The following is a 19,314-nucleotide window of genomic DNA, read 5'->3' as shown; positions in this document are numbered from 1 at the left end:
AACCAACAGAGTGCTGCCGCACTGATATCAGTAGAATGTCCACCGTTATTAACCAAGCTTGCAATGCTCTGAGCACCCACCTCAACACTGGAGGATCCAAATGCTAGCCTGGTCCTCCGTACAAACGGGGCAGTGTGGCTCCTATGGTCTTGAAGACATGACATTTCTCTCCCCATAGGTGATATCCGCAATGACCTGTACCTAACCTTGGAGAAGGGGGATTTCGAGAGAGGGGGAAAGAGTGTACAAAAGAATATTGAAGTGACCATGTATGTGCTTTACGCAGATGGAGAAATACTGAAGGTAAGACTTGCCAGTCAGTTGGGAAAGGAGGCTAATCCTGTAATAATTTTAATGAGTCTATGGACTTTATTCAGAGACCCATTCATCAAGCAGACTGCACTCACATCACCACGTATGCATTCTTCTCTGCCTTTTCTTCAAGGAAACCCTGCAGTATGCTTTGATAATGACTTCCAGTGTCACACAGCCTTTTTAGAAATTCTTCCCAGTCTGACCTCAATCCTTCCTGCTCCAATTTAGACCTATTCCCTCTAGTTGTGTCCTACATGTTACTTTTTCTGCCATTCTGTCTAGCATCAAGCTACCTACTTTTGGCAACTGTTATTAGGTCCCACTCTTTTTGTTCCTTAAGCTAATGAAAGCTAAAAAAAAGTTTCTCTTTGGTCAGGAGTAGGACTTAGGCACTCACTGGCTGGTACCAAGTTATGTGACAAGGAACAGCAGACTCAGGCTGTAAAAGATTATTTCCAGCCAATGCCAGTACAAGGATGCAAGTGTATCTTCTGTCACTCTTCATTCAAAGTGAAGACCTGGAGTGCTGTTTTTCCATTGTCAGTATGTCAGATTTCCCTCAGTCATGTCATGGTGAAGTCCCTGGCAAATAACAAGGCATCATTTGCACAGCACTTGACAGAAGGCAAATCACTCTTTTATAGACCTCCTATATGTTGACAATAGCCTTGTGAGGTAGGCAGAGCAGGAGTGGTCATCCACATTTTACAGAAGTAAATAGGTAAAATTAGTCAAAATCATCTCCCAAAGCTAGAAATAAATGGAGGATATTGTTTAATTGGTGATAGAAGCACTGATTTTTGTTTCATTTTTAAAAGCCCATCTCGAAGACTAAGGCGTGTCCATTGTTGGCATGGATAATGCCAAGGTCAGCAGAGCTGTCAGCTTCTGAGACCACCCTTGTGCAGATAGGGAGCTGCTCCTGATTGTATTGCCTGCAACTTCCTGTCTTCCAGGAAGATGGGACTACATCTTCATGGCAATATCTGAAAACAGGAGGTCAAATTAAATCTGGTCTGCCTTGTCTATATCCAAAGACAGTCAGCCAAGGGCAACCTAAAATGCCAGTGCAACATTGGGGTAAGGAAGATTAGAAAACAGGCTCTCTCCACTTTATAAATTAATTCATTTTCTGATCAGGTAAAGTGCCATATACAGTTGACTTCTCCTGTGGAGTTCATTGTTTCCTTTCTTAATGAGGATGAAGAACCTATCTTAGTGGTTCACATACACTGTTGAGCTGCCCTCCAGTTTATTGAGCAGCGTGTGTGGTTACTTTTGCCCCATGGAAAAGAAGGAGCATTGTTGACTGCTGACTCCTTATGCCATCTACACAGTTGTTTCCAAAAGTATTGAGTTTAAGTCAAATGAATTTTCTCATCTTGTAGATTTGGCCTGGTGGGAAAATAAGACTTGCGCAAAGGAGAAAGTGTCCTAGTGACAGAGAAATCCAGGGGCTTCCTCCAGCAAGATCACACTTTATTTTGCTTCTCTCTTCCAGGATTGTATAAGCTTGGGTTCAGGAGAGCCGAACAGGAGTTCCTACCACTCCTTTGTCCTCTACCACAGTAATAGTCCTCGCTGGGGAGAAATTATCAAATTGCCCATCCCCATTGACCGGTTCCGGGGCTCCCACCTGCGCTTCGAGTTCAGACATTGTTCCAGTGAGTGAGACTTCTCTCCACATTCCTTGGAAGATATGAATGTTCTATTGTCTCAGAGTTCTTTCCTCAGAAAGAGAATTAAGAGGGTTCTTATTGTTGGGGCAATAAAATGAGTTCTGAATAAATGGGTACTCAGAGATGGGGTGTCAACAGAGGCTGTTCTGTGTACAGTGACTCAAAACCAGAAAAGGTCTGGTACTCGTCCTTCTTTGTGTCTGGTGCAGACACTGGATAATTACCAGTGTTATCCTCCTTTGGATGTCTCCTGTGTACATATTAAACTGTTCCTTAAAGAGCCTCTGATTTATCAAGACTAGCAATCTAGTTTCTATTTGGGTCTAGATAGCCTGTGTACCTTGGGATATAAGTGGAAATTCAGTCTAGTACATTTATCATCATTCCTGCAGTCAGGTATGTACCTAATTAATGAAAGCAAGGGACAAAGAAGTAAAGAATGTAGGTGATAAGCACAAGGGGAATTTCTGTTAAAACGCAAAGTGAAGGGCAAAAACAACTAACACTTAGCTCTGGTTGCAGCAAAGGACAAAGGGGAAAAGAAACTCTTTGGCTTTGCATTCTCACCCCTGATGCGGGATGATGGCACCACTCTCTCAGATGACATCCATGAGCTCTATGTGTACAAGGTATGGAGCCTGGCTGTCTCTCATCTCAACCTTCACACTCCTGAAGCCACTCTCACATATGGTTCTGAGTTAGGTGGCTTTCAGTGGGCAGGCCAAAGGATCCAGGGTAGTGCGCTGCTAGATGACAGCAGGACAGCTGTGGGCAGGCTTTTGTCATGTAACTACAGTGACCTTCCTCCCACAAGTAATGCCAGCAGGCCCTTTGTCCCTCACCTCCCACTCCACAAGTAATGGAAGTCTATTACCAACTCCTCTGTGCCATTAGCTAGTACATTCAGAGACCTGCCATTTGAGATCATGGTTTTGTCAGCTATCACAGCATGGCTGCCACCCAAAGTTGCCTGCACAGCAGATGGAGGCCACCTGCCCCACCATGTTCTCTCTAAAAGGCATGTGAGCCATATGGGGAGTTTCTGAACAGAAAGCACTCTTCTAAGAGGACCTGAGGCCCAAGATCTAGCCTTAGGAAGATGAGAGCAAATATCAACATTGAAAAATCTGTGACCTGAGTTTTCCACATGTCATGGTTCAGGAAACATTCTGTGTTCTCTACTTTTGCCTGCAGTGCGATGAGAATAGCACGTTTAACAACCATGCTCTGTACCTGGGCTTGCCCTGCTGCAAAGAGGACTACAATGGCTGCCCTAACATCCCCTCCAGCCTCATCTTCCAGCGCAGCACCAAAGAGTCTTTCTTCATTTCCACACAGCTCTCCTCCACCAAACTCACCCAGAATGGTAGGTGGTGGTACCTACAGGGTGCTGCGCTCCCTGTCCTCAGTGACTGGTTCCATGTTGCTGATACATGCTAAGGGAAACAGAAGTCAATTGCTTTTTCATGCCACAATGAGGGCATTCTTTTCATCTGAAGTTGAAGGAACCACTTGGTAATAGCAACCTGTAAGATTTCCCATGGTTTTATTAGCTCCAGAATGCACCTCCAGATTTCACAGATGTGTCTTTGGCCTTGATATCAGCACTAAAGAGTCTGTTGTAATGTTAGCAGCTACTTCTCTTCCCCCAGATTCCACCTGTCCTTGGCAGGGAAAGTCTGGGTTTTGCTTGTCCTTGGCATAGCCAGTGTTCACTACTTTTGGGCTTGCTTTGTAGTGGACCTCCTTGCTCTGCTGAAATGGAAAGCTTTTCCAGACCGGATCATGGACATACTAGGGCGGCTGCGGCATGTCAGTGGAGAAGAAATTGTTAAGGTATGCCTTCCTATAATTCATAGATGCTACCTAAGTAAGAATCTGGGCAGAAGGTCTTACTTCACCTTGATTTCTACCAGTATACCTCTAAGACCATTTCTCAAAATATAATTAGTGAGTAGGACTAGAGTTATTTTTCTTTTTCTTTTTTTTTCAGTTAGCTTCTTTTTTAAAAGTAAGTATGACATCAGGTTTATTACCTTTTAGAAACTAAGTTATAAACCCTATTTTCTGACTTTTTTTCCTTCCTAGAAAGTAAAATGATAATTAGAAACATACCCAGTGCTTTGTGCTGCCTCCTCTTCCTTCCTTAGGTCTCTTTCTCATTTTCCTTATCTGTAACCCTTTTACCACAAACCTGGCCTGAAGTCTTTCTGGCCGTACTCACTTGATTATCTAGAAGAACTTTAAATACTCTCCATTAACTTGTAGCTGCTGCTTTTGCCCAGTCTCTCACTTACAGTCCATACCAGAGACCTTTCCCTACTCCCTGCCTCAACTGCTTTCTCTAGATACCTTTGTGACATTTCCCATCTATGGCCCCGTCAGGCTGACAGCAACACTACAAGTCCCCTGTTGTCTTCTGTAAGGCTTCTCTGCATTGCACAGAGTGTTTGCCCGCCTGGCACCTCCTGATGGTGAAAGTGCTGCAGGTGGATTCTGCACAATGGACTGAAGTCTGCTGAGGAAAGTGGAGGTGCTTTTGATGATGAGCAAGAGCAGTGGAATGTAGAATGGACACTAAGTGTCAAGAAGACAACTTGTCATCAGTGAGCATTGCTCTGTCATTATAATTATCAAATCAATTAGCACAGATACCCTATCTGTACTTTCATTTTATAGCTCCATTGACTCAGTAACACACAACATGCTGTCTCCAAATGAGAAACAATTTTAAAGTCTGTATACATCTGTATATTTTTATGAAGTTTTGTCTGAATTTTGTTTAAATCAATTAGAGTATCATAAATTTTAAAAAGAACTCTTAACCAAGCTAATACTAGTTTTTGAAACTTAAGATCAGTTTATTCTCAGGGCATATTTTTCTTTTAAATATATCCAATATTGCACTGTATATTAACTAAAATATAAAAATAAACATATTTAAAATATCAATTAGCAGACAAGGTATTAAGAGAAGTGTATGATTTTTTCTGAGAGAGTAAGTGAGCATGAGTGGGAGTGGGGGTAGGGGCAGGGGAAGAGAGAGAATCTTAAGCAGGCTCCACGCCCAGCATGGAGCCCAACACAGGGCTCAATCTCATGACCCTGAGATCAGGACTTAAGTAGATATCAAGAGTCAGACACTTAACCTAGTGAGCCACCCAGGCACCCCAAAGTCTGATCTTTTTGAGGCTGAGTAGTGTTGTATTTCCAGTAAGAGACTATCTTATCAGCATATCTGCTTTTAGCATCAATAATTGATCTCAAACCACCAGAAGAGAGTGTGAAAAGAATGTGCCAGCATTTTTAAATATTATTTTTTACTTTTTATTAGACTATTTCAAATATACACAAAAGTAAAATGGTATAAAGAACCCTACATGTATCTATCACCTAGCACCAGCAGTCATCACCCTATGGCCAATCCTGCCCATCAACGCTGCCATCCAAACCTTCCACCTTAGACTTGTTTTAAAGTAAGTTGTAACTTGGCAGTGAGAAAGAATGAAATCATGCCATTTGCAGCAATATGTGAATAAAACTGGAAGGTATTATGCTGAATGAAATAAGTCAGTCAGAAAAAGACAGATATCATATGTTTTCACTCATATGTGGATCTTGAGAAACTTAACAGAAGACCATGGGGGAAGGGAAGGAGAGAAAAATAGTTACCAACAGAGAGGGAGGGAGGCAAGCCACAAGAGACTCTTAAATACAGAGAACAAACTGAGAGTGGATGGGGGGTGGGGAGAGAGGAATATGGATGATGGGCATTGAGGAGGGCACCTGTTGGGATGAGCACTGGGTGTTGTACGTAAGTGATGAACCATGGGAATCTACCCCAAAAACCAAGAGCACACTTTACACACTGTGTGTTAGCCAATTTGACAATAAATTATATTAAATTAATAATAAAAAATAAACAAATAAAATAAAAAAACATTGTATCATTCAATTGCCTTTTGACCACAGAATGTTAGACTTTATTTTGGAAGAAGACTGTCAGTATCCTTGAGTATTATTCTCTCCCTTGGATTTTGTATCTTAGAAAGAAAAAGGCACATGTTAAAAACCAAAAACAAAATGGTACTTCTTTTACCCTCATTGACAGACCTCAGCAACAGCTTTCTCCCTTCTCCCAGAATACTGATTTCTAGACCAAAACATGGTTTCTATAGTTAAGACCTAGCCTGCCACACCCTCATTCAAATGTCCTCTAAAGAGTTAGGCCACAATAAAGAGTGAGGGGCTACTAAACTCTTTGGGGTCCCAGGAGAGTGAACTCTTTTTCTCAAAATGAATTTGGCATCAGAATCACTTAGATTGACTTTATTTCAAAATTACAATTCTACATGGATGTCCTGTTTTTTTAAGTGACCGTTCTTTCCATAGAAATTTTGCACTTACCCAAGAGAAAGAGCCTCTCCAAATATCTCTCAGGGCCCTTAGCTAGGTGGAGGTGGGATCCTAGATTAGTTTAGTTTAAGTGGTGATTTGAGATCTTAAGAGATCTTTGAGTTTGTTTATTGGGAGATGAGTTCATTGGTGTATGGAAGTTTGACCATGTGTTCAAGGTCCTAAGATCTGAGCCCTCTGGTTTTTATGTTGCAGTTTCTGCAGGACATCTTAGATACACTCTTTGTGATTTTGGATGATAATACAGAGAAATATGGCCTGTTGGTGTTTCAGTCTTTGGTAAGTCTCACCCCTCCCGACTTTTCATTTTTATTTATTATTTCTGTCATATGTTTTTAAAAATCCAAGGGAAGCAGTTTATTAGAGTGAGTCAGTATAACATCTATGCAGATGTTTCCAATAGAAAAGTGGCTGAGGAGTGTCACCCAAGGAAGACCAACCAACCTACCAACCGGGCAGATCCCTACAGCATCAAATTTGAAGAATTCAGCATGGCCAGGTCCGGGCCTCAGTAGTTTTGATACCTCAGTCTCATCACTGTTGCAGAGTTGCCTAGCCCCTGAAATAGAGACCTACACCAATAAAAGGCTTGGAGACTGATATAGGAAACCAGATGACCTGTTTTTTCACCTACAAAAATAGGGTATAATGGCCAGGAAGAGCAGAGTCTCATCTGTGATGGTCTGAGCATCACACTCTCTCCCTTTGGGCAGTTGTTTGGGAACCCAAATCTCTGTAGGTTGCTTAGTGAGAATGGACAGTGATTTGAATGTTCAGTGCATTTTGCTTAATATATCCTGTCCTATAGGAGTGCTGTATATTCAAGAACCATATACTGTAAGTCTACCTGATAGATGAGGATCAGAAGTGAGAGTTAAAATGGCACTTGCATAGATTGCCCCTCTGGCTTTTCTTCCTTGCTTTCCTGGCCAGCCAGCCCCATTTCGGAAGGGCACAGCCTTTCATAAGTTGATCTGGCTCAGAGGACAATCTTTTTTTTTTTTTTTTTTTGTCTCTTTTCCAAATTTTTTGAGACACCTTAGAATTTATGCCACCTTACACAGGTATCGCTTTGCCTTTTCCTAGTCTGTATTGTGTCATCCAGCATTATTATGAAGAGAGAGGCTCAGAGTAACACTAGCACAAACAGATGAGTCCCAAGTCCAGACTGGGTGGCCGGGGGCTGTGGGAATAGAGCAGACAAGACAGAAATACAGGTACAGAATAGAAATCTTACTTTCTCTGCCCATGGAAAACACTAGAGAAAATACTGACGGTTTGTCATTTCTTGAAGAAGCAAGAGTTCTGTTTCCTGCTGGGGATAAGTCCAGGGTCTCCAGTGAACTGTAGTACCCTACATCTCCTTCAGGTATTCATCATCAACTTGCTCAGAGACATCAAGTATTTCCACTTCCGGCCTGTAATGGACACATACATCCAGAAGCACTTTGCTGGAGCCCTGGCGTACAAGTAAGTTCCATTTAGCATCATCATTAGGATTTGTGTTTGAATAGAAGGACAGGCTTAAAAAAAGGTTCCATGACAACCACCATTCATTCAGCTGACATTTTTTTTTAATTTTTTTTTTTTAACATTTATTTATTTTGGGGACAGAGAGAGACAGAGCATGAACAGGGGAGGGGCAGAGAGAGAGGGAGACACAGAATCGGAAGCAGGCTCCAAGCTCCGAGCCATCAGCCCAGAGCCCGACGCGGGGCTCAAACTCACAAACCGCGAGATCGTGACCTGAGCTGAAGTCGGACGCTTAACCGACTGAGCCACCCAGGCGCCCCCAGCTGACATTTTTTTAACTTCATTTTTTTCTAATTCTGATAAAATACACATAATATAAAATAATACCATTTAACTAAAAAAAAAATTTAATGCTTACTTATTTTTGAGAGACATAGAGAGACAGATTGGGAGTGAAGGAGGGGCAGAGAGAAAGAAGGAGACACAGAATCAGAAGCAGGCTCCAGGCTTTGAGCTGTCAACACATCCTGATGCAGGGCTCAAACTCACGGACCCCGCACAAGATCATCACCTAAGCCGAAGTCAGACGATTAACCAACTGAGCCACCCAGGCGCCCCCCCCCTCCATTTTAACTATTTTTAAGTGTACAGCTCAGTGGCATTAAGTATGTCCACATTGCTGTACAATCATCACCACCATCTATCTCAAGAACTATTTTTATCTTGCAAAACTGAAATTCTGTACCCCTTAAATAGTAACTCCCCATCACCTCCACCGTCCCTTAGCAACCTCCATTGTTACACTTTCTCTTTTAATTTGCTTATTCTAGGAACTTCATGTAAATTGAGTCATACAATATTTATCTTTTTGTGTCTGGTTTATTTCACTTACCATGTCTTCAAGTTCCATCTATGTTGTAGCATATGTCAGAATTGCCTTCCTTTTAAAGGCTGAATAATGTTATGTTGTATGTATGTACCACATTCTGTTTATCCACTCATCCATCAATGAATACTTGGGTTGCTCTCACCTTTTAGTTATTGTGAATAATGCTGCTATGAACATGGGTATACAAATATCTCTTAAAGACTGATTTCATTTCTCTTGGGTATATACCCAGAGGTGGGATTGACCACTATACTGTTTTCCACAGCAGTGGCTGCAGCATTTTACATTCCTGCCAGCAGTGTTCAAGGGTTCCAGTTTCTCCACATCCTCAAGCAAAGACTTTTTATTTTTTGTTGTGTTTGGAGAGGGATTTTTTTTTTTTTAGAGTCATCATGCTAACTGGTGTGAAGTGGTATCTCATTGTGGTTTTGATTTGCATTTTCCTAATGATTAATGATGCAGAGCATCTCTTCATGTATTTATTGACCATTTGCATATCTTCGTTGGAGAAAATTTATTCAAGTCCTTTGCCCATTTTTTAAAAATGTTTGTTTATTTATTTATTTATTTACTTATTTATTTATTTTGAGGGGGATGCACAGAGAGGGAGGGAAAGAGAGAGAATCCAAGCAGGCTCCACGCCCAGGGCAGAGCCCAGTGCAGGGCTCAATCTCATGACTGCAAGATCATGACCTAAACCAATTTGAAGTGTCAGAAACTCAACCAACTGAGCCACCAGGCACCCCTCCTTTGCCCATTTTTTAATCAGGTTGTTTGGTTTTTTAAGTGCTGTTTTTCCAGTTCTATGTTGAGTGGAAGTAGAAAAAGAAGGCATCCTTATTCCTGATCTTAGAGGAACAACTTTCTTTCACTGTTGAGTAGGATATTGGTTGTGGTCTTTCAGCTGACATTTTAAACCATAGTTTACTACACAATTGTCATTCTTTTCCTTCCAAGAACTGGCAGCAAAGCTACTAAAAGTAAGTCTTGCTTTTTCATTGAGAAACATGAATAGCTAAAAATGGCACCAACATGGGGCGCCTGGGTGGCTTGGTTGGTTAATCATCCGACTTCGGCTCAGGTCATGATCTCACGGTCCCTGAGTTCGAGCCCTGCATCTGGCTCTGTGCTGACAGCTCGGAGCCTGGAGCCTGTTTCAGATTCTGTGTCTCCCTCTCTCTCTGCTCCTCCGCTGTTCATGCTCTGTCTCTCTCTGTCTCAAAAATAAATAAACGTTAAAAAAAAAATTAAAAAAATTAAAAAAATAAAAATGGCACCAACAATAAATGTCAAAGAAATAAAAAACTATTGATAAAAGATATAATATAAATGGTTAACATGGAAAACAGAAGTTATCTAAAACCATTAAGGCAATTTAAAATTGCCTCATTTTCTTCTATAGAATTAGCACAATTTTTGAAAATATATATAAAACCAATGGGTGACGAGGCTGTGGAGTCACTGGAACTCTGACACTTTGATATCACTCTGTAGAGTGGGCACTTGCTGTAGAGCGAGCAAGGAGAGGCACATAGGACCATATACCTTTATCCAGAATCTGCTACTTACTAGTTATTGTTGTATGTTCTGGAGACATAGAAATTTTAGACAAAACAAAATTACAGGTGAAGTCTAGGACTCTAGGAAAACTTCTTATCAAAGAAAAAACGTGTGTCAGGGAAAGAGAGAAAGAATGATTATAATTGCTAATTAAAATGTGGCAACTCTACAGACGAGGCATGTTGTATGGTCTCAGATGATCTGAAGATTTCACATTTGTAACAGATCCATCACTCCATTCTGCCTCATAAGCAGTATATTTATTTTTCCTGTGTGGCAAATTCGGGGCTGCAAAAATTTCAAACTGCATTGCTTTTGAGTTAAAGTGGGGTTTCTGGAACTGTTCTCTTTCCCAGGGAGCTCATTCGCTGTTTGAAGTGGTACATGGACTGCTCAGCAGAACTGATTCGACAGGACCACATTCAGGAAGCCATGAGGGTAATGTACTGAGCTCACTGTACATAAAGGGCCCACCCCTGCTGTTGTTTGTCAGTAATTTCAATGGTTTAGTGTGCAGAACAAGTGTCGACATCCCAGTACACTGGCCTGCTTTCAGGAATGTCTTGGACCACATAATTCCCCACTGTCCATCTTAATTTTGCCCCAGACCTTTATTCCTAACAGCGTTATCTTAAAGCAGAAAGGAGGGATGATGTACATGCAACTCCTGGCCATCCTTCCTGACTGGTTTTGCCAGCAGCATCCATCTCTGCTTCCACTGGCCAAAGCATCATATCTCCTTCTAAACCAATGTTGGTGGCAACATTGATTAGACTTAAGATCTTCCAACTTTTCCTGTCTTCAGTGGTTACTAAACATTGTTTTTTAGAACTGTTTTAAGTAAAAAGAGCTGATTGGATGCACTGTATATGGATACATTAAGAAGATAATCTTAAAACCTTGACCTTTGGAAGAAACCGGAGTCCCCCATGGCAGCACTCCTGCATGGACAGGTTCCGAGATAAGGCAGCCTTTTGCATTTCTGGGCAGCTACAGTTTTCAGGGGACCATCGTCATTGTGAGTTAACTTCACTTTCTGATAACTTCTTTTCATGGTACTTCTGTGGAGACCCACTGAGAGAATGTTGATTTCTCTTTTGCTCAACAGTTCTCAAGATAGCTTTTTAAAGAAAGTTGCCATATCCCTTGGGAACTCACAGCAAGTTCATGCTTTCTCCCTTTCCGCCCCTACATTTTCTTGTTCTTGAGTTATTTTTTTTAGTTGCTTTTTAACCATGTCTTTCCCACCCTTTCCAGTTAGTAATAAAAGAAGAGTGGCAACAAAGTAGTTCTGCTTTTTCTCTGTCCTCTTTTAATTTCACATCATTTGCTCTGAGTACCATTGGGCCTGTGATTTTGTTGTTCTTGTCCACATGCTAACAGGTGAGACAGGTGCTTCCCTAAACATTACCAGACTGAAGAAGCAAAATAAAATCATAGGTCTGTGTTTCCCCTGCCTCTTCTCCGTATGTTCTGTAAAAATCTAAGGCCATAAGTATTATTTCTGTTCTTCTTCATATAATACATGTCTACAAAGCAGTCAGCATCTGTTGTGGATGCCAAGATGCAAAGAAGAATAAGACAGACCTCTTGCCTTGAAGAACACATCCCCACTGAAGCATGCTCAAACACAGGTGTAGAGCAGAGTTCTGAGTGTGATGTGGGGACAGAGCCTGTATTCTGTTCTTCTTTAAACCCAGTACCTGGCAACTGCCTCAGACAATATTTGAGGGGATAAAAGTTGAGTTAAATGCAAAAGATTCTATGTGAGTCCCTAAATTAATTGCTCAGGATACTGGAGAAAGCATCACAGAAGTTGTTTTCTCCTAACAATCAGTCATTCAGTCATTCCGTCAAGTCGGTGTTACTTGATACCTGCCACGTGTCAGACACCGTAGTAGACACTGGAGATTCAGCAGGGGCCCAAGCAGAAAAGGCTGTGCTTTCATAGCACTTCCATCCAAGTGGAGGAAAGACAGACAATAAATACACAAATTAAGTGGGGAAAAAAACTTGATAAGTAAGAACTATGAAGGAAATTTACTTCAGATCAAAATTTTAGGGAAAGTTTGTCTGAGGAGGTGACCTCTGGGCTGAAATCGATGTGAAGAGCTGGGGGATGAGCATTCCAGACAGGAAACAGCATGTTTAAAAGCCTGGGTGGGAAACAACTTGAGGTTTCAAGCAACCAAAAAATAGCTGATGTGACCAAAGCAGGGAATCAATTTCAAACATTAAATTGGATGTGTGAAGTGATAGAAAGGAAGAAGTGCTGGTTCCAAAGAATCTGGCTAGATCAGCTGAGTTGATATCAGGGTTACTTAGGAAGATGCAGAATTCTGGGAGAAGATCAGGTTTGGGTGGAAAGAAAGAAGATATCCATTTGGGGGAGCACTTTTCTGAGGTACTTTCATACTTATTCTTACCGCTGCAAACCTGTTTGAATGACCTCTCATACTAATGCATCCAGTACTAAGGTTTTATCAGGTCATTTCCCCTTCTTCTTCAAGTTTTAGTTGACAAGTCCTCTTGACCAAACCAGTAAATCTCTAATCAGTCCTGTTTTCATCCTTCACAGGATGCATATGGTCCTGGCCTAGCACCTCTCAGTCTGGTATGATAAAATGTGGACCAGGAAACCTCTTCTTACTCTTGATTCAATACATGCTGCCACTCATTCGCATCTCTTCCTCCTTTCACTTTCAAAGTCGTGGCCTTTCTAAGAAAGTTTGACCACTAAGGAATATGAAAATAAAGAGTCTTTCGTTTTCTTACTTGGTTATTTTGTTTGTCCCTTGTGAATGACCTGTAGGAGGTATCTTTGACAGGTTTGAGTTTGGTATTTGGCAAGATATTCTAAAAAGACAGCACACTTTTCACTGGTGAGCTATCTCAGGTCCCCCAGGGAACCATGAAGAGAAAAGAGCAGGCACAATGGATCTTCTTGGTGCTTGAAAGGTTGTAATAACTTTTAGGATCTCTTTTTCTTTCAGGCTTATTAACTTAAGTAGAAATGCACAGAGTGGCTGCTTCACCCACCATTAAGTGTTTCATTGTCTCCATGAAGTGTTGGGAGAACCCTTGAACTTTGAACAAACTCCATAGGCTCCACCACTCACCTCCTTCCTCACTGGCCCACCCTCTTCTCTTTCCCCGGTTGCATTAGTCAGAGGCAACCGGCCATCACCTGGTCCTTCCCACGCTGGTACTGACCATAAAAATCAAGAGGAGTGGGCAAAGGAAGTCAGGGGGTGATGGATGACTGGAAGTGGACTTATTTTTTATCCCTCATGCAGGTTTTCGCAGGGCCATCTTGGACGTTGTTTTATATTTTAAAATTTAATGAAGATACTAAGCTCTCAGGCCCAGGAAATGCAAGCAATTTTTCTGTCTGGTTCTGCCCTTCACTGTGAAACTAGTGGATGTTTCAAGCCATTCAATACACTCTTGTGTTAGCTGTTTCAAACTGGAAAAAGAAAACAGGTCATGAGGTACACATTTTCCCTTTTAAAATTAGAGTATGTAGCACACATCTCCCTGGTTCTTTTCAGACCCGGCATTAAAAGTCTGAAATGGAGGCTGTAGCATTTATGCTGCTGAGGCCACACACTTTAATTTTTTCTAATGCAATCTTCTGGTGCAAGGCCTGGAAGACATATTTTTCTAACCTAGCCATTCTACAATGCCTACTGAACTCTATATGGGCTGCAAAACAAAACAAAATGAGGTTTTGTTTTACCAAACCTTTTGATAGATACATAGGTCATGAAAGGTAGCTTGAGAATTGTTTTCTATTTTATATTTCAAGTAACTGAGCTCCATTTGTTTCATCCTTGGATAAGTTTCTCTCCCAATGTCTCTGCCTTCCCAGTGTCTGGGAAATCTGTGGCATTTCTTTGATTAGAAAGCATAGTCTTAGATCTTCAATCTGTTCTCTTAAAAGATAATTACTGTGCTCATAAGCATGGGCCAAGCTGTAAGGACTCCTCAGAATTAGATACTGCTCCCAAAATAAGTTATGGGAGCTTCATCTTCTGCATTGTTCAAAAATTGTCTGTGGGAAGGTGTCCGGGTTTGGAAGAGGATAGAGAGTGGGTGTGTCAGGTCCACCTGGGGCTGTGCAACCTGGGGCAAGTTTTCTCCAGAGTTAATGTCCAGTGACAAGGCTGGCACCATGTCAGACCCCAGCTATATCTCAAAGGTTCAGAAGGCTCCTTAAGGACTTTTCCTTCTTGGAATAAATTTAAGAGAGGTTACATCATTGCTTTTGAAGCCTCTTATTTCCAGACCTGAAAAAAATACAAAGAAACTTCATTTTCTTTGGATCCTATATGGTCTTGAATTCAGCTGTTGTGGTTCCTCAGTCTGTGGTTCCTCAATTCCAGAACCACAGAAACAGTTGTAAATTAATTTTATGATTCCTCAGTAAGAAGACAGCTGCTGCTCAGTGACCAGTTGGACTTTGGAGATAAAATTAAAAAAAAAAAAAGTGCTTGTCTCCACAGTTGAAATTGTTCATCATCTGATTTGGGTATAGAATTTGCTGTTACTTTACCCTTTATTCCCTGCTGTGTTAGCTCTTGGCCATCTTTAACACCTCTCCATTCCTTTTACTTAGGCCTTGGAGTACCTTTTCAAGTTCATCGTGCAGTCCAGGATCCTGTACTCCCGAGCCACCTGTGGGATGGAAGAGGAGCAATTCCGGTCCAGCATCCAAGAACTTTTCCAGTCCATCCGGTTTGTGCTCAGTCTGGACAGCAGAAACTCAGAAACACTCCTTTTCACTCAGGTCTGTAAGCTGCAGGGAAATTTTGCTGCTGGATCCTTGTCTGTCCTAATGGCTGGATTCTTTGTCCTCTGGCTTCTAGAGTTGAAGAAGCCCTGCCAGGCTCCTATGTGTTGGGTAAAGGGTGACTTGCAAGGAAATACCTAATAGAACAAAATGCTATTTTTACTTCAAAGTCAGCTATGCCCCAGCTACCAAATATAAGATAGCCCAGTGGCTTTAGGGTGGGGAAGAAGCACAACTTTATTCTCAGAAGGCTCTTTAATTTTTTTTTAATTTTTTTAACTTTGAGAGAGAGCAAGCACAACCAGGGGAGGAGCATGGAGGAGAGACAGAATCCCAAGCAGGCTCCATGCTACCAGCACACAGCCCGATGTGGGCCTCCAGCTCAGAACATTGAGATCATGCCCTGAGCCGAGATCAAGTGTCAGACAGTCAACCAGCTGAGCTACCCAGGCACCCTTCAGAAGCCCTCTTTAGACCAAATTTATTTAGTTACATACTTTTTGTCATTTATGAACATCTTATTTAAAGGGGATATTTAGAACATAATGGAGAATTTTATTTCCTAGTCACTGTTAATTTTTTTTAAAACTTTTTAAATAAACTTTAGTACTTGTCCATTCCAGAAGTTAAGAGTAAAATAGGCAGAAATAACTAGAAAACTTTGCTTAAGAATTAAGATTAGGGGCACTTGGGTGGCTCAGTCAGTGAAGCGTCCGACTTCGGCTCAGGTCATGATCTCACAGACTGTGGGTTGGAGCCCCACATCGGGCTCTGTGCTGACAGCTCAGAGCCTGGAGCCTGTTTTCGATTCTGTGTCTCCCTCTCTCTCTCTGCCCCTCCCCTGCTCACACTCTGTCTTTCTCTCTCTCTCAAAAATAAACTTTAAAATTTTTTTTAAAGAATTAAGATAAAATTCTATTATATATCAGTGTGGGAAGGAAATTTGCTTCCTTATATTAGAAATGCCCAGTTAGCTAATCTGTTACCTTTTCCAAGTAGCTTCATCCTAGAAAGGATCCAAGATAGTGTTTATTACCCCAGTCACAAGGGGGTTATTTTCTTATACAAATAAATTCAGAATTTTATCTAATAGATTCCATTTCTTTGATTTTTTTGAAGCCAATTATTATTCAAAACCTATCAGCAAAGATCAGACAGCCTCTCTCACGTCCATTCATTCAGTTGCTGCCAGGACTGACATGAGTGCAAATATATGTTTAAATATCTCCTTTAAGATTAGAGTAGTCTGGGGGGCGCCTGGGTGGCTCAGTTGGTTAAGCATCCAACTCTTGATTTTGGCTCAGGTCATGATCCTACAGTTCATGAGATCGAGTCCTGAGTTGGGCTCTGTGCTGACAGTGCAGAGCCTGCTTGGGATTCTCTTTCTCCCTCTCTTGACCTCTCCCCTGCTCTCACTCACATTCTTTCTCTCTGGTTCATTCTCTCTCTCTCTCTCTCTCTCTCTCTCTCTCTCTCTCAAAATAAATGAACATTAAAAAAAAAAGATTAGAATAGTCTGCTTTTTTGTTTTCCACTTGACCCTATGTTGCCCCCATGCCAATTGCCTTTAAGCCCCTTGGACCAGAGAACAGTTGAGCAACTGTGAATGAAACTCTTTAAGTGAGGATTCTTCAAGGTCTCCAGGTGCCTTTGTAAGAAAGGCTCATTTGATGGTCTCTCCTCCAGAGTACTCCAAGCAACTCCTCTTCCTCCTTGTGTCTCTCCTCTAGCTCATTGGTTCCTGCCAACAAGGGCCCAGGACACCTACTCTTCCTTTCAGCATACAAAGATGTGGGGAGCTCAGAGGTAGCTAGCAGAGCAGGGCAGATATGCTTTCTGAGAACTTGGCAATGCTTTGTACTGCATGGCATACTCCTATCTCATCAGGATAGTTCAGATTTAGTCTCAGCTTAGACCCATGTCAGGATCAGACCTGCTTCTTTGGTTCCAGGCTCATGTTTCATAAGTTTCAGAATTCTCAGCAAGTCTATGGTTCAGTCAGATTATGTCTTTGCTTCTGACCACTAGGAGATGTTAAGGTGCAAGGATCCTTCTGTTCTGGTGCATAAGTATGGGAAAGCTCACCATTTAAGAGAGCATTTACTATTTGCTTTTGATTATAAAGGACCTGCTTTTCCCCCTTTGTCTTTTTTTTTTTATTTATATATGAAATATATTGTCAAATTGGTTTCCATACAACACCCAGTGCTCATCCCAAAAGGTGCCCTCCTCAATACCCATCACCCACCCTCTCCTCCTCCCACCCCCCATCAAACCTTAGTTTGTTCTCAGTTCTCAACAGTCTCTTATGCTTTGACTCTCTCCCACTCTAACCTCTTTTTTTTTTTTCCTTCCCCTCCCCCATGGGTTCCTGTTAAGTTTCTCAGGATCCACATAAGAGTGAAACCATATGGTATCTGTCTTTCTCTGTATGGCTTATTTCACTTAGCATCACACTCTCCAGTTCCATCCACGTTGCTACAAAAGGCCATATTTCATTTTTTCTCATTGCCATGTAGTATTCCATTGTGTATATAAACCACAATTTCTTTATCCATTCATCAGTTGATGGACATTTAGGCTCTTTCCATAATTTGGCTATTGTTGAGAGTGCTGCTATGAACATTGGGGTACAAGTGCCCCTATGCATCAGTACTCCTGTGTCCCTTGGATAAATTCCTAGCAGTGCTATTGCTGGGTCATAGGGTAGGTCTATTTTTAATTTTCTGAGGAACCTCCACACTGCTTTCCAGAGCGGCTGCACCAATTTGCATTCCCACCAACAGTGCAAGAGGGTTCCCGTTTTTCCACATCCTCGCCAGCATCTATAGTCTCCTGATTTGTTCATTTTGGCCACTCTGACTGGCATGAGGTGATACCTGAGTGTGGTTTTGATTTGTATTTCCCTGATAAGGAGAGACGCTGAACATCTTTTCATGTGCCTGTTGGCCATCCGGATGTCTTCTTTAGAGAAGTGTCTATTCATGTTTTCTGCCCATTTCTTCACTGGGTTATTTGCTTTTCGGGTGTGGAGTTTGGTGAGCTCTTTATAGATTTTGGATACTAGCCCTTTGTCCGATATGTCATTTGCAAATATCTTTTCCCATTCCGTTGGTTGCCTTTTAGTTTTGTTGGTTGTTCCTTTGCTGTGCAGAAGCTTTTATCTTCATAAGGTCCCAGTAATTCACTTTTGCTTTTAATTCCCTTGCCTTTGGGGATGTGTCAAGTAAGAGATTGCTACGGCTGAGGTCAGAGAGGTCTTTTCCTGCTTTCTCCTCTAAGGTTTTGATGGTTTCCTGTCTCACATTCAGGTCCTTTATCCATTTTGAGTTTATTTTTGTGAATGGTGTGAGAAAGTGGTCTAGTTTCAACCTTCTGCATGTTGCTGTCCAGTTCTCCCAGCACCATTTGTTAAAGAGACTGTCTTTTTTCCATTGGATGTTCTTTCCTGCTTTGTCAAAGGTTAGTTGGCCATACGTTTGTGGGTCTAGTTCTGGGGTTTCTATTCTATTCCATTGGTCTATGTGTCTGTTTTTGTGCCAATACCATGCTGTCTTGATGATGACAGCTTTGTAGTAGAGGCTAAAGTCTGGGATTGTGATGCCTCCTGCTTTGGTCTTCTTCTTCAAAATTACTTTGGCTATTCGGGGCCTTTTGTGGTTCCATATGAATTTTAGGATTGCTTGTTCTAGTTTCGAGAAGAATGCTGGTGCCATTTTGATTGGGATTGCATTGAATGTGTAGATAGCTCTGGGTAGTATTGACATTTTGACAATATTTATTCTTCCAATCCATGAGCAGGGAATGTCTTTCCATTTCTTTAAATCTTCTTCAATTACCTTCATAGGTTTTCTATAGTTTTCAGCATACAGATCTTTTACATCTTTGGTTAGATTTATTCCTAGGTATTTTATGCTTCTTGGTGCAATTGTGAATGGGATCAGTTTCTTTATTTGTCTTTCTGTTGCTTCATTGTTAGTGTATAAGAATGCAACTGATTTCTGTACATTGATTTTGTATCCTGCAACTTTGCTGAATTCATGTATCAGTTCTAGCAGACTTTTGGTGGAGTCTATCGGATTTTCCATGTATAATATCATGTCATCTGCAAAAAGCGAAAGCTTGACTTCATCTTTGCCACTTTTGATGCCTTTGATTTCCTTTTGTTGTCTGATTGCTGATGCTAGAAC

General features: G+C 41.4%; 1 protein-coding gene across 14 annotated transcripts in view; it reads left to right on the top strand.

The window, feature by feature from the left end:
* Positions 1-19,314, top strand: part of DOCK3 (dedicator of cytokinesis 3) — a 602,545-nt gene that overhangs the window by 490,373 nt on the left and 92,858 nt on the right. For all 14 annotated transcript variants that reach the window (XM_086698089.1, XM_086698088.1, XM_086698093.1 and 11 more), the window contains 9 exons: positions 179-303; positions 1,817-1,979; positions 2,517-2,623; positions 3,189-3,360; positions 3,733-3,830; positions 6,606-6,689; positions 7,780-7,880; positions 10,689-10,770; positions 14,951-15,121. In XM_086698089.1, coding sequence (XP_086554215.1) covers positions 179-303; positions 1,817-1,979; positions 2,517-2,623; positions 3,189-3,360; positions 3,733-3,830; positions 6,606-6,689; positions 7,780-7,880; positions 10,689-10,770; positions 14,951-15,121 — 1,103 coding nt within the window. The remainder of the gene's footprint in view (positions 1-178; positions 304-1,816; positions 1,980-2,516; positions 2,624-3,188; positions 3,361-3,732; positions 3,831-6,605; positions 6,690-7,779; positions 7,881-10,688; positions 10,771-14,950; positions 15,122-19,314) is intronic.

This window comes from Puma concolor, chromosome A2, assembly GCF_028749965.1.
Source record: "Puma concolor isolate L17-30 chromosome A2, mPumCon1.1.hap2, whole genome shotgun sequence".
NCBI classification, from domain to species: Eukaryota; Metazoa; Chordata; class Mammalia; order Carnivora; family Felidae; genus Puma; species Puma concolor.
This window is presented reverse-complemented; position numbering and strand designations above follow the sequence as displayed.